The 15,455-nt window shown below is 36.7% G+C and overlaps 1 protein-coding gene across 1 annotated transcript; it reads left to right on the plus strand.

Moving 5' to 3' along the window:
* Nucleotides 1–2,517: 2,517 nt before the first annotated feature.
* Nucleotides 2,518–14,402, plus strand: LOC130069238 (interferon-induced GTP-binding protein Mx-like). Its single transcript, XM_056232999.1, has 11 exons — nt 2,518–2,731; nt 3,748–3,885; nt 4,008–4,162; nt 8,890–9,028; nt 9,129–9,327; nt 10,864–10,942; nt 11,098–11,220; nt 11,478–11,625; nt 13,102–13,260; nt 13,474–13,754; nt 14,124–14,402. Exons 1-11 carry the CDS (start codon nt 2,518–2,520, stop codon nt 14,355–14,357), a joined length of 1,869 nt encoding a protein of 622 aa, XP_056088974.1. The 3' UTR covers nt 14,358–14,402.
* Nucleotides 14,403–15,455: the final 1,053 nt, after the last annotated feature.

The following is a 15,455-nucleotide window of genomic DNA, read 5'->3' on the forward strand; positions in this document are numbered from 1 at the left end:
TCAGGTAAAACTTCCAACTCATCTACAACCTTCTTAAATTCTTGCCCATTCGCTATAAGACTTCTGGCATTCCATTGGAGTATAAGGAAAACCATGATCAAACTACTAATCACCTTGAGATACTCCATCATTGGAAGGATTCAACATCTCATGTATCAATTCAGCTGTAACTTCTTTAATCCCCAGAATTTCTATAGCTGCTTCTACAATGGTCTTGATTCTATCACTTTTTTTCTTTTGCTGTATCGCCACATTCACAACCTTACATATGAAAGTGATAAAATTTATTTTATCCACCATCATTGTATCCTCATTAATCTTCTGTATATATGGATTAGTTTCTAATTGACTCTGGTTTATTTCAACAGGCAAGGTCTCTATTTGCTGCTTCTTCACAATCTCTCTCTCATTGTTTACTTTATGTGCTGAACGGGATTCATTTATCGCATTCTCCTTCACTTTTTTAAGTGCATCAGCATAGGATACCTGATTTGTTATTTTATATTTCTGCACCTCTCTAGCTTGTTTTTGAACAGGACATCCTCCAAAAGCAGCACTGTGTTCCCCACCACAGTTACAACATCTAATTTTTCCATCTTGACCACATTTTCCATAATCATGTTCTCCTCCACATCTTGCACATCTTTGCTTTCCTTTACATTGTCCTACCGTGTGTCCCATTCTTTGACACTTAAAGCAGCGCAAAGGAGCAGGAATAAATTCTCTGACATCATAACTCATATATCCCATTCTTACTCTTTTGGGTAACTCACGCTCAAACTCAAGGATTACAGATAAGCTATCCGTTCTCACACCATTTCTTTTTTGAATTTGTATTCTTGTGGCTTTAACAACTTTTCCTCCTTTGATTTCTTGTATTATCTCATCCATTTTCATTGTCAAAGGAATGTCATAAATAACACCTCTGAGTTTTGCTGCATTTCCTGGCATATGAGCACTAATCCTTTCTCCGTTCAAAGTTTTTGCTTTAAGCAATTTATCTCTTTGTAATTGATCTTTAACTGCGCTGATCAAAAGCATGATGGGAAACGACTTTGCTGACGACACAGCTTGATGCTCATTGGTTTTTACAGTCTATGGTTTAAACAACATTGATGTATTGTTCTCTAAAATGTTTGATTTTAAAACTCTGATATCATGTTTTATGTGTATAAATTTTGGGAATATTCACACATAATTTAATAAATTATGCAGTTAGCTTGACAGTTAGCCTGCCCTGGACCAAGTTAATTTCCATAAGTTGCCAGAGTAACTGAGTTTGAACTATTTTAAATTTGCTTTATGAAACAGAATCCACCAACACTAAGTCTGATAACCAAAATAAGCCTAGCTTATATTCTAAACTTGTTTTATGGAACAGCCCTCTGAACTGTTACCTTGGTGTTTTATAATAACCAAAATATACAGGCTTTTTAAAAGAAATAAAATTTTTCATGTATTGACTCGTTATTTTTATCTGACTCCATAAATGAAAAGGTTTTAATGATATCTGTGCATCATTAAATGTGAACGAATGTTTGACTATTCTTTTTAACTCTTAAAAATAATGTCAGAGTCAGTTAGAATAAAATCAAATGTTTACAATTTATTATGTCAGGTAAATGTATCCTGCCAATTTCATAACCAGTTTACAAATAATCAATACAATAACATCAAATGTTCAGAGATAAAGAGTAAAAGGTTAAACCCGACATTTAGAAAAATACATAATGCCGAAGTCTTTGAGATCCTTCAACATTATGGGCTGATCTGAGTTAGAGAATCACCCCGAGCCTCTTGTTGCATTTCATTATATAGACCAAAACCTCTTTCACATGGAAACATCTGCTAACTATGGTAATTTGCATTCAGAGGTTTACACCCTTTGAGAGCAGGAGGCCATTTGCCTGGAATACACACCCTCCTTTGTGTGCAATTACCTTTTGTTTTACTTCTTTGGGAATGAGACATTTGTACCAGTCATACTGAGACATTTCAAATGATATCAAACATGTATAATACCGTATGATAATTATTCACATTAAACCATATAGATTTTTGGGTGAATTTTGGTGTTCTCAGCATGAGAGAGAGAGGGAGTGGGGGAGGAGGGAAAGACATGACTAGGATGATTCTGAGGTGAGACTTGCATCTCAAATGGAGATGCTACCTTCACAAGAGTGAGTTCAAATGTTAATTTCCTTTGTTCTCTCAGAGAGTAGCCCTCTCTTCCAGTTCTTCCAGGATTACACAATCTACTTCTCAGTGTGTGTCTCACTCTGAAGATCCTGATGAATCCTTTGCATTAACCTGATTTTTTAAACTTATCTATAGACAGAAATTAAAATGTCATCATGGTTTTAATAAGACTGTAACCTATCTTTATTTTTGTTGACTTAGTTGAACTTTCTTTGAAGTTCTAAAACTGATAGGCCGTCATTGGTTGACAATTAGTCAATACCACTGATGTACAGAGAACTGACTCTTTTTGTCATATTTTGCAGACGGAGTTCAGACATGTCTCAAAGCAGTTCTTCAAAGGGAAAGAGTAGTCTCAGCCAGCACTATGAAGAGAAGGTCCGCCCATGCATTGACCTAGTGGACTCTCTCAGGTCTTTAGGTGTTGAAAAGGACCTGAACCTGCCAGCTATTGCTGTCATAGGTGACCAGAGCTCAGGAAAGAGTTCTGTGTTGGAAGCCCTGTCTGGAGTGGCGCTGCCTAGGGGAACAGGTAATATCACAATATACATTACACAGGAGACTGGAAAAACCTGTTTGCTCTTTCCTTATTTATTAGTCTGAATAATGTGTTGTTAAAGGTATGGGTAGGCAGTTTTTTTTTAGAAATACTTTTTGTAATGTTAAATGTTCCCCCAATCATTGCAATCGGTCAGAATACAATGATACGATGTCCTACCTGCCTGTCAACATATGCATTTCCCAACCTGATCTCACAGCAATTCGTACGAATTTTACGAAAAATGGAAAATTGGTACGAATTCATACGACCTCACTCGCACAAATTCGTAAGATTTTTGGTAAATCGTACATCTTATTTTACGAGTTGCTCAATTCGTATGAATTCATACGAATTACCTACCCCTGACCACAGCCCTAAACCTACCCATCACTGGGGTTTAAACAAAAATTAGCCACCTTTTACTCACTCGTACGAATTGGTCGTGAGATAGCGTTGGTATTTCCATACCTCTGCGCACCCTGCTCGTGCAGACATCACACTTCATCAGCGCGTTCCGTATGGCAGAGTTGTGGACATACAGTCACAGAGCGCCATAAACAAACAGTAGCTGCCTTTTACCATTCATCCTGAACCAAAACAACAAGCTTATGCTGAGTTCACACCATGTTATAACCATAATTACAAGACGGAAACCCGTGATGTTCTTGCTGTTCACATCCTCAGACTCTGATTTATGCGTTTCTATGTCAACACTATCAACACCAAAATGAATCTTCAGCAGTCAGGTGGTACAAGTAAGAGTTCTGTTAGTTGTTTGTTCATTCTTATTGTAATGTTCTTTGAGACATGATGACGTAGTTTAACGCCTTCTCGTGACGCTTTGCAGACTCTGGCTGTAGGCCTAAACGTTGATGTGTTTTGGAGGTGGCGTGGCTTTAGAGAGCGCTCTGAAGGGAGGGTGAGATCAAAAGCTAGCTTGCTTTTGCTAGCCTCTCTGAAAATGCCTACTCTAACTTTAAGCTGAACATCTAGTATATTCAACACAGGTATTGTGACACGCTGTCCTCTGGTATTGAAACTTAAGAAAATTACAAAGGACAACAACTGGCATGGATTGCTGTCATATAAGGATCAAATAAAGCAACTGAAGAACCCAGCTGAAATAGAGAATGCTGTCTTAAATGGTTTGTATATTTACACATTTAAGTGTATTATACAGTACTTTAATTCCCTGTGAGTCTTTAGAATAGTTGACTTAACTGTTTTGTCATCTGTGGGATGTTTGTGACATGGTATTGTTTTATAGCTCAGACAGTATTGGCTGGAGAGGGAGAAGGGATCAGTCATGAGATGATCACTCTGGAGATCCAGTCCAGTGATGTCCCTAACCTCACTCTCATTGATCTGCCAGGCATTGCTAGAGTTGCCACTGGAAACCAGCCAAAAGACATCGAGAAACAAGTAAGACACTATTTGTACGGTATATGTAAATGTTTAGAAATGTTTATAGCATTCCAATATTTTGGTAAACAGCTCTTTTAAATACAGTTCCTCTATATCCAATTTGGACGGTGTCATTTATAATGAATGTGTGTGACTGTGACATGTGTGCACATATGCATACTGTACAAGCGCACATTAAATTAAAAATTATATGTAAGTGTAGGTATATACCGGTATGTGTGTGTGTGTGCACACATGCATTTACCTGCACATACATTTACCTACACATATATACATTAATACACAACCCACTAGCCTGGTTAAAACCAGACCATTCTAAATTTGCCGGAAGTTGTCTGGGTTTTCCCAGGCTAACAACCCACGTAAAGTTGATAATTCCGCGAATAACTGCAATTGCAGATTTCGAACAGAGATGGCGACATATTACATATTTACTGCAAAATTACTCCACACTATTACCTTGCATATTACAAATTAAATATTTCTGGAAAAATTACTTTAATGGTGAATTAAATTAAATATGAGTTGTTTCTGGATATTGATCTAGGTGTTAGAGGCAGAATTCTGCCATCTGCTGGTTAAAAAAAACCCCTGTAGGAATTAGTTTTAGAAATAAAGTATTTTTATAATTTGCAAAAAGGTCTTAAACTAGAAATGTGTATATCAATTGATCAATTTAAGAGCATCATAAAAAAATATGGTAAAGGAGACATGTGGTTGTTTTTCTTGAGAGGCCATTGTGTTTAAATGATTATTGTATGATTGTATGTATGTAACATTTTAATATGTTGTGTTTATGTATGGCTGCTACCTTGTCCAGGTCTCTCTTGTAAAAGAGATTTTTGATCTCAATGAGACTTCCTGGTAAAATATATTACAACAAGCATATATTACACGAACTATACATTGTCATTTTCATCGCCCATCTGTATTAACGTCTTTTGGTATCAATCAAGTAATGAAAATATCCTCATTGGCTGTCAAACTTCGCATTTATTTAGTTAAAACTTTGCAATTTCCAACTCTGTATACAATTAACCCACCACCGTCCCGAATCCTGGTTCAACTACTCAAACATTTTGGTATGTGTTTGTATATTTGTTGGTGGCTTGTGTGGTTTATTATTTGGTTATTTTTGTGTGATTACATGGTTAATTGTTTGGTTAGCAATGGAGCAATCTAGTGGGTGGGGCTACAGAGAGTTTAAGGCTGTATTAGGCCCCATGGCCTCAATTGCAGTGTGCTGTGCATAGAGAAAGAACTGTGACATAGTATTGATGGGTGGTAAAGTGTGCAGGGTCTTGAGAGACGTAGCCTGGCAACTTAATGCCTATTTATTTTCTTTTTGAACAGTTTTTGTTTTGCATTTTTGACTATCCTGACACTGTAAATATTTGCACGTATTTGGAAAAAAAATATATGTGAAAAAAAAAATAAACAAGAGACTTTTTTAGAAAACATGCATCTTCCCTGACTCCACCATGGGTTATCTTGCCACACTAAACTTTAGAATAAGATTATATAAAAACATATGTAAAATATAGCTGCAAGCAGCAATTATTGGGGCCAAGCGCAAAGAAGGCAATAAGACATTCCAACATGGCTGGGAGTGTCAGACCAACTGCAACAATGAGAAATTAAAGGCATTTAAAGATGAATTTAGGCTAAATGCCTGAAAATCATTTATAAAGTAACAAAAAATATGATTTAATGGATTATCAAGACACATACCGAGTTTTGTAACGGTACACCAATGCATTTGTAAAGTGTTGCATTTAATATCATGATTTTATATTGTAATGGCAATGTCCTTGTTTTGTTCTATTATAGCACCACCAAGTGGCGCAGTTCCACCGCATATTTTATGTGTTCTCCCATGTGAGCCCATACATGTCAAATTTGGTGAAAATATCTGATTTCGTTTTGGAGTTATAGACCTTTATATGTATGAGAGCATTACAAATGACCAATGGGTAACTTTGATTGGATTTATTTGCCACTTACTATCAAAATTTTGACATTTGGGCATTAGCGTTTAGCCAACGACCTATGTTTTCAAACTTCCTACGGTGGTTTTGTCTCGATCGGCCTAACGGTTTCGAAGATATTGGCAAATGTTTTTTTTTTAAGCGCTAATTAACAACATTGCGCTAACCATAAGCCAAAACCTGGAATGTTTGGTATCGTTAGACTCGGCAAGGATTCAGGAATGTAAGGAGAAGACTCTCTTGAAAATACATTTTTTTTAACCACTAGGTGGCGCTGGTCTTGAAACTTCTCAGACTCTTTCAGAGCATCGTGCCGATGACCCATACCAAGTTTTGTAACGATACGTTCATGGGTTTATAAAATACAGTATTTTAGTACAAAATTCGAAATGGCCGATATGTAAAAATTGGATATCACGCCCTGAATCTAACAAGACCAGTTTTATGATTTTTGGACAAACCGTTCAGAAGTTAACCAAAAATAGGCTTTTTTTTGTATCTCCTGACCAGTAGGTGGCGCTGTGCCGAAACACAGCATGTAGCCTCAAGTTATGCTTGTGATGACATGTACCAAGTTTGGTCTGAATACAATAAAGCATTGCGGAGATATAGCCTTGTGTCCTATTTGGGGTGCTAAGTCAAATTCTACGTCAAATTAATTTGCGTGTTATTCGATAACGATTGGGTGTTTCAAAAAGATTTTGATAACTTTTTGCCAGCATTGTCTGAAGAAGATCGGATTTGATTTTCATGAAAATCGGGCAAACCGTCTAGGAGTTTGAAAGTATTTTTTTCTGAAATGTAAAAATTTTCAATGACGTCATATGAACAAAAATCTACATAAGTATTCACAGCTAAATCTACATATTAAGTATTCACTGTTGTCCTGTAGCAACTCCTTTGTTATCTTGGCTGTGTGCTTAGGGTCATTGTCCTGTTGGAAGATGAACCGTCGCCCCAGTCTGAGGTCCAGAGCGCTCTGGATCAGGTTTTCATTAAGGATGTTTCTGTACATTGCTGCATTCATCTTTCCCTCGATCCTGACTAGTCTCCCAGTTCCTGCCGCTGAAAAATATCCCCACAGCATGATGCTACCACCACCATGCTTTACTGTAGGGATGGTATTGGCCAGGTGATGAGCAGTCCCTGGTTTCCTCCCCTGTCCCTGGTTTCCACCCCTGGGGGTGGTGATGGCGCAGTGGTTAAGACACTTGCCTTTGGTGTGAGAGACCTGGGTTCAAATCCACTGTCAGACACCAATGTGTCCCTGAGCAAGACACTTAACCCCTAGTTGCTCCAGAGGCGTGCGACCTCTGACATATATAGCAATTGTAAGTCGCTTTGGATAAAAGCGTCAGCTAAATGAGTAAATGTAAATGTAAATGTAAATGTCCTCCAAACATGACGCTTGCCATTCAGGCCAAAGAGTTCAATCTTTGTTTCATCAGACCAGAGAATTTTGTTTCTCATGGTCTGAGAGTCCTTCAGGTGCCTTTTGGCAATATCCAGGTGGGCTGTCATGTGCCTTTTGTTGAGGAGTGGCTTCCGTCTGGTCACTCTACAATACAGGCCTGATTGGTGGAGTGCTGCAGAGATGGTTCTTCTGGAAGGTTCTCCTCTCTCCACAGAGAAACGCTGGAGCTCTCTCAGAGTGACCATCGGGTTCTAGGTCACCTCACTGACTAAGGCCCTTCTCCCCCGATCGCTCAGTTTGGCCGGGCGGCCAGCTCTAGGAAGAGTCCTGGTGGTTCCAAAATTATTTTGAATGCCATTTACGAATGGAGTCCACTGTGCTCATTGGGACCTTCAATGCTGCAGAAATTTTCCTGTACCCTTCCCCAGATCTGTGCCACGATACAATCCTGTCTCTGAGGTCTACAGACAATTCCTTAGACTTCATGCTTGGTTTGTGCTCTGACATGCTCTGTTAACTCTGGGACCTTATATAGACCGGTGTGTGCCTTTCCAAATCATGTCCAATAAACTGAATTTACCACAGGTGGACTCCAATCAAGTTGTAGAAACATCTCAAGGATGATCAGTGGAAACAGGATGCACCTGAGCTCAATTGAGTGATTTTGAATACTTATTTACATGTTATTTGTTATTTTATATATATTTATATATATATATATATATATATATATATATATATATATATATATATATATATATATATATATATATATATACACACATATATGCAAAGATTTTAAACAAACCCCTTTCATGTTGTCATTATGGATTATTGTTTGTAGAATTTTGAGGAAAATAATACATTTAATCCATTTTGGAATAAGGCTGTAACATAACAAAATGTGGAAAAGTGAAGCGCTGTGAATACTTTCCTGATACACTGTAGTTTCCTGCCTTGTATGAGATTTTCTTTGGATTCCCTGAATCTTTTCAGAATATTATGGCTGGCAGATGGTGAAAGACCTAAATTCTCTAAATGTAATTTTCTTTTTTAAATTTTTTTTTTTATTGTTTGACATTTCTCTTGCAGGAATTAACAAATCACAGATTCTTGATTTTGGGGTTAGTCAAAAAGTCTCATGCCACTGAGATGAAGGGAACAATGAAACCTCAAAAGGGTCTGAATGGACCACCATAAGTGTTAACAAATCTTCAGTTTAAAACAAATCTGTCAAAGCTTGAGTATCAGATAACAGTATGTATTCTAGATATTTTGATTCATGCAGGAATGCATTCATTAATTTTTGTTTTCTATAACAGATAAAAGATCTAATTGAAACGTTCATTAAAAGACAAGAAACCATCAGCTTGGTTGTGGTGCCTGCAAACATTGACATCGCCACCACTGAGGCACTGAAGATGGCATCCAAAGTAGATTCAACTGGAGAAAGGACCCTGGGTACAAATAGGCTACTCACTGAATATGAAGTATTGTCTATAGTTTATCTTGCTTTGTGAAATAATAAAAATAATACAAATCTTTATCTTTGTGTTTTCAGGTATTCTGACTAAACCGGACTTAGTGGACAAAGGCATGGAGGAGATGGTGGTCAGAACAGTCAATAATCAAGTGATACAACTGAAGAAGGGCTACATGATCGTAAAGTGCCGAGGCCAGCAAGACATCAATGAGAAGCTTGATCTGGTCAAAGCGCTGGAAAAAGAAAGACGTTTTTTTGACGAAAATGCTCATTTCAGGCAAGAAATGAATTTGGTTATCAGAATTAGCAGTTCTCTCAGAATATGTAGCACAAACCATATATGTAAGAAACTCTAGACTGAAAAAAAAGCCAAGATTTTTGTGAGATGTATGAGCAATATTACTCGAGTAGCAGTGCGATACGGCTATATATCAGCACGGCTGTGATTCTGTGGTGGGCAATCACAACGTGCTGATATACAGCCATATCGCACGTGTGATATTGCGTTTAAACAACAATTCAACGGCACATGTGAGTAAATAAATAACAACAACGGAGTGTCTTTAAAAACCCTCTTTTGTGCAGAACTACTTCCTTCTGCCATGGATTCAAATCTCAAGTTGACAGTTGAGCCCAAGCCTCTGTTACTAATTCTAAAAATGTAGTAAAAAAAACTAGTAATGAAGGAACGTTGAGTTGCTTCATTGAAGCTTGTTGTATTTTGTAGAGTAGAGTATCATGGTATTATGAGGGAGAGATCTGCTAAACGAGTGTATTACCTGCATCTGATATAGCATTCACTTCCTGGAGCTCGCATCTGCGAAAGCATCTCGGCAGATTGTAAAATAGGCACTATGATTATATATTAGTGACATATTTGAGGTCTAAATAACTACATTTTCACATAAAAACTCTTAAAATTACATTTCGTGACACAACAGTAAGTGGTTTTAAAAAAAAAAAATGTTTTAAATATACTGTGTATATATAATATGGTTGATTTGCTCGACCGCCGTGACAGTCGCCGCAAGCGGAGTGATAGAAATGGTGAAACGGTCGAACAGAGTGCCGTTACTTATATATATTTTTTCATGGTGGCAGGAAACTAAATTGCTTTTGTTAAGTAAGCAATAAGGTACGAGAGGCTGTTCTGTATTGTGAATAAGTCGAAGCGGAGTGCATGCAAACCCTTCAGCCGTGACTTATTCACGATACAGCACTAGCCTCGAGTACCTTATTGCTTTTATAAAACGGTTACCACAATACAAATATTAAAGCCAAAAGAATATGCATCAATGCAACTTTCATGAAGTAAAATCACTAAAAGCATTCCTTCCACTCGAAGTTAAGCTACATTATTTGATGGCGGCAAAGATTGTCTTTATCAGTAAGTGAGTGAGACAATCATGAGTGAGTGAGTCAGTCAGTAGGGAAGAGTTTTAAATTGAAAGGTTGTTGTGAACATGGAGAAGCAAGGCTGACAAAGCCGTGTTTTGGTTTTATCGTGAATAAAACACAGCTATTGACCAATCATAATCAAGGACTGGAACTAACCGTTTTATAAGCAACAATAACACACCCTTGTTGAGGTGCATCCTCAGAGTTCGACTTTTGTTTTGCAGTTTACAGTGTTTAGGGTACTTACCTTGACACACATTTCAGTGCATTCTGTCATGTATTAGGGACATTTGTGTGGCATTTTAAAAATGGTCCTTTTCTTGTTAATATTTATAATATTTACACATAAGTTATGCAAAAATCTCCAGTTGTCCTCAAATTCTTTATTACTATTGAAATTATTTTTTCCCTTCAGGTCTCTTCTTGAGGACGGAAAAGCTACAATACCCCATCTTGCAGAAAGACTTACAAAAGAATTGGTTGAACACATTAATGTGCGTAAGCAAAGTTACATGACATACAGCAGAAACATTGACACTACAGAGTAAAAAAGTTTGCCTTAGAAAAAACCCAAAAGACTGAAGTAAATTAAAGTCAGATTTTTTTGCATTCTAATGTATCCATTTCCATCTTATCTCTTCACTTTTAGAAAACGCTGCCACAGTTGCAGAAACAACTTGAGATGAAATTAGAGGAGACGAAAGAGGATCTTAGAGCACTGGGAGATGGAGTTCCAACTGATGAACACGAGAAGAGCGATTTTCTGATTACGGTAAAAAAAAAACAAAAAAACTTCTGGACATATGGTGAATGCCACAGAACGTCCTAAACTTTATTATTTCCGTTAACACTCACCGGCACCATCCAGCTAGACTTCTGAGTTTTTTATGAAGTTTCATAATATTTGTCCTAAATTATTAATAACCTAACCCTAAGCTGGAAGCATCAATTGTATATGTTCCACCACCTCAGCAAAGTTTTTACTTGGATTTCATTTTAAATATTTAATTACATTCTTGTCCTCTTCAGAAAATTCGCCACTTCAATCATGCCCTTGAAGAAGGAAAGAGGGCTGAAGAAGATCTAAAAAACTCAGATTCAGACATGAGGGTCTTCACCAAAATCAGGGAGGAATTTGGAAAATGGAAACTCTTCCTGTATGCCAAATCCATTAAGAGTGAGTTTATAATAGAATTGTTGCATTAGCATTATAACATTAACTCCGATTTAAAATTATCCTGCGTCCAGATGAAGCAAATCTTATGGGATGCAACCACAAGTAGTGACATTTTACGCAAACTTTTGTTTCTGGGATGAAGTAGTATTACTGATGGTTGCTTTGTGCCATTCAGCCCGTTCTTTGATTATTTGATCAGATTTTTTTTTTACATAAATCAAAATTCCAATGAACTTATACAAACAGATGCCATGAGAACTGATTGAATTACATGTAATTGGGTGTCACCATTTTTTTTCACTCAAATCTGTTTCCATTTACCCTCGGCACATTTGGTTTTAGCCATACCTTAGCTTTTCCACCTATGAATTTGCAGGGTTTCCATCCAGATGTTTTTATGCACATTTTAAATGTATGCATAAAAACAGCTGGATGGAAACATGACTATTGTTACATTTATGTTGAGAATTTATATTATGCTAATTAAATTGTTATATTTTTCATACTGTTGAAAAAATGTTTTATAAAATGATAGACATTGCCAATAAAAAATATTCTAAACAATTCAAGTTTGTACTCTTGGGTTACTTTTGAAACATTTGATGAAACTGAAATTTAAAATGAAAAGGTAATTTAATATTCTTTTGCAAAGATAAAGGCCAAAATATGTTTGCATATGCAAAGGTCATAATCGGGTATATTTAGGCTAATAAATAAAAAAACAAGAGTAACACAAAAAATCTAGCTTGTATATTGGTGCTACTTTTGACCCACCTGTGTGTTACTTTCGTCCCAACTGACGGGGTCGAAATTAACATGAGCAACTTATGTTCAAAGTGAAATTATACTGAAGTGAGTTACTGACCACAGCAAAAATATTTCTCTGTCTAAAACATCTTTTAAAATTAAGTTTTTCTGAAAAATGGTATTTCGCCCCTGCTCTCCCTTTGTATTGAAAAGTGAGGATGCGACATCGTGAATTTGTGATATCGAATCGTAGACATGATAATCGAAATCGAATTGAATCGTGAGACCAGTGATGATTCACACCCCTGGCAAATATGTAAACCGCTTAACTATGGGGATCAAGGAAGAAAAACTGTTAGATTCCTATCTCGCTGCATCAATGGGAATTAATGCTGATGTATTCCGATTAATTTGTCACCCAAAAGTACCAAAATATGTTAAAGAGATTTAAACATTCATGAATGGACATACAGTATATTTGAAACAGAGCCAAATATCGTCAGCATAAAGAGAGATTTTATGTGAGAATGTATAGCTGATGACTGACGTACTGCTTGAGCCAATGGCTCCACTGACAAAGTACGTTTTTTTTTATATGCAAACATACTCATTCTGTATATTCTTTGTATGCAACCATACTAAAACCTGATTTAACTCATATTGCAGGGAAGCTCGATACGCCAATGGTTGTATTCTAACTCTTTTTTTTTTCCTGTCTTTTCTCTCTAGCGGAGGAAACCCTCAGAGATGAGGTAGTAAAGTATATTAGGACTTGTAGAGGAAAGGAGCTTCCTGAATTTTTGAACTACAGAACTTTTGAGAACATTGTCAAGAAACACATTGAGGAGCTGGAGGAACCTGCTTTAAAGCTGCTCAAAGATGTCACAGGTGAATGGCACCATAATAGTTGATGGTTTACTGTGCCCTAAATTTGAATTGTTCCCCTAAATTTTATGTGATTTGTTACTATTGTACAAGAAACAACGTTCTTTCAAAAAATATTGAGAGAATCATACAAATGATCAGTGGCAATTATGCATACATGATCTTACCTTTGATAAACTCATCTCATCTCTGCTTTCTCATCTCTTTTATTTACAGACATTGTTCACTCCTGTGTGGACCGTGTTGTTAACTCTCATTTTAACGCCTTCTCTCACCTGTTGAGGGCTGCTAAAGATCCAATTGAAGATTTTTTCGATGAGCAGTTTCAGAAAGCTGAGGAGAAAATACATTATCAGTTTGAGATTGAGAAGATTGTCTACTGCGAAGACAGTCTCTATAGTGACCAGCTAAACAATGTAAAACAAAAAAACGTAATAAAGTGGATGGCCAGTGTAGATGTGCGTGAGATGGCATACCATCTCACCTCCTATTTCAAGGTTTGTATACCTAATAAGTAGGTAATCTTTGTTCTTTAAAGGGTGAAGCGTGTTGAGGCACCTAACTGCAAAATATAATTTCTAAATTCTGAATAACCACTCATTCCTCTGCAAACTAGTCAATTTCCTTCTAAACCGCTACCTCAGCTTCCAGTGTTCACAATTAACTGATCCTTTACATAAATGTGGGATAGAAGAAAAAAATAACTGAAAAAATAAACATCTTAAAAAGAATAAAGAATTTTAGTTAACCTTTTACATAATTAATGGCATTATGTGTGGCAAAGTCTTGTGACAAATATTGATTTGTGCTAGTTATATTTTGTGTTTTGAATTTAATTTGAATGTATACTTTGTATGTATTTGTAGATTACTTCTGACCGTCTGGCTAATCAAGTTCCACTGATAGTCCAGTATCACATGCTGGACCAGTACATCTCTCAGCTTCAGAATGCAATGCTTGCCATAATTGGACGGAACAATCCAGGAATGCTGCTCCAAGAAGATTCCGGTGTTGCACGTAAAAGGAAAGAACTGAAAGAGCGACTGGAGCGCCTAAAGAGTGCAGGCAAAATCCTGTCCAAGTTTGTGCATTCTACATAGTTATGGATAGCACTGTCACCTCACAGCAAGAAGCTTCTTGGTTCAAATCCAGGTCGAACCATGCTCGAGGCGTGTGTGTGTGTGTGTGTGTGTGTGTGTGTGTGTGTGTGTGTGTGTGTGTGTGTGTGCGTGCGTGCGTGCGTGCGTGCGTGCGTGCGTGCGTGCGTGCGTGCGTGCGTGCGTGCGTGTGTGTGTGTGTCATGGACTGGCCATCTTGATCTGCATTTTCCAAATCACTGGCCTTAGGACAAGTGATTTGGAAAATGGATAGATACAAATTAAAATGATGGTGGAAAATAAAAAGCAAAAAATAAAATAAATGGTGGTGGAAAATCCCTATTATAGTGGATAGTTATATCAATCATGAAAAACTTGCTCCTATAACTTTTACTGACTGTTCCTTTATTTTAAAGTTGGCGTGAATTAATTGAAAGAATTTTCGTAATTTTCTTATTGTATGTTTCTGGTCTTATTTTAAATGATTCATACTGTTTGTGAATATTTTGTTTTTGTTTTATTGCAAAAAAAGCCTTGTAATTTTTAATTAAAATATCAGAATTTTCACATGAATCTGCATTGCATGAGTAACGTGAATAATTTGTCATAATTTACTGCACTCGTGGTTTACTGCATAGATGCTATTCTATGATTTAATTTACTGCATAGATGCTATTCTATGATGATTGGAAATTAAAGACACCTTTGTCCCTACAGAAAAGATCAAATTTGTTTGATTTTGATTGAAATTTCCTTTGATAATTGTGGTGTGTTTTCATGAGACATATATATCTGAGAGCACCGGTCCAAAACGCTGGAATAGGTCCCAGCATCCCCATGATGACCCAACAGAGGACAATCATTTGGACAATGGGTGTTCTTTTTACTGTCTTAAATGGCTCCTTAAAATAATAATAAAAAACGAAATAAAATAAAAATTTATCAGTCTAATAATATGTCCATTCCAACAGAGACGATGCAAAGATATATTTTTGACATTTTATTCCACATTGCCATGATTTTATGGTTTATATGGACTTTTTTTCTCTAGGCCTATACCTAACAGTTGGTGTGCCTAATGTTGCCCCAATAAGCAGAAAT

The sequence above is a fragment of the Rhinichthys klamathensis genome, unplaced genomic scaffold (assembly GCF_029890125.1).
Source record: "Rhinichthys klamathensis goyatoka isolate OS25496 unplaced genomic scaffold, OSU_Roscu_1.1 h1tg000358l_1, whole genome shotgun sequence".
Lineage (NCBI taxonomy): Eukaryota > Metazoa > Chordata > Actinopteri > Cypriniformes > Leuciscidae > Rhinichthys > Rhinichthys klamathensis.

What these genes read in the sequence shown, in the direction of transcription:
- LOC130069238 (XM_056232999.1), top strand. Translation starts at nt 2,518, where the DNA reads ATGTCTCAAAGCAGTTCTTCAAAGGGAAAGAGTAGTCTCAGCCAGCAC. An exon ending in AGAGAATGCTGTCTTAAATG is followed by an intron (nt 3,886 to 4,007) that starts GTTTGTATATTT and finishes ATTGTTTTATAG; the next exon opens with CTCAGACAGTATTGGCTGGA. An exon ending in GACGAAAATGCTCATTTCAG is followed by an intron (nt 9,328 to 10,863) that starts GCAAGAAATGAA and finishes TTTTCCCTTCAG; the next exon opens with GTCTCTTCTTGAGGACGGAA.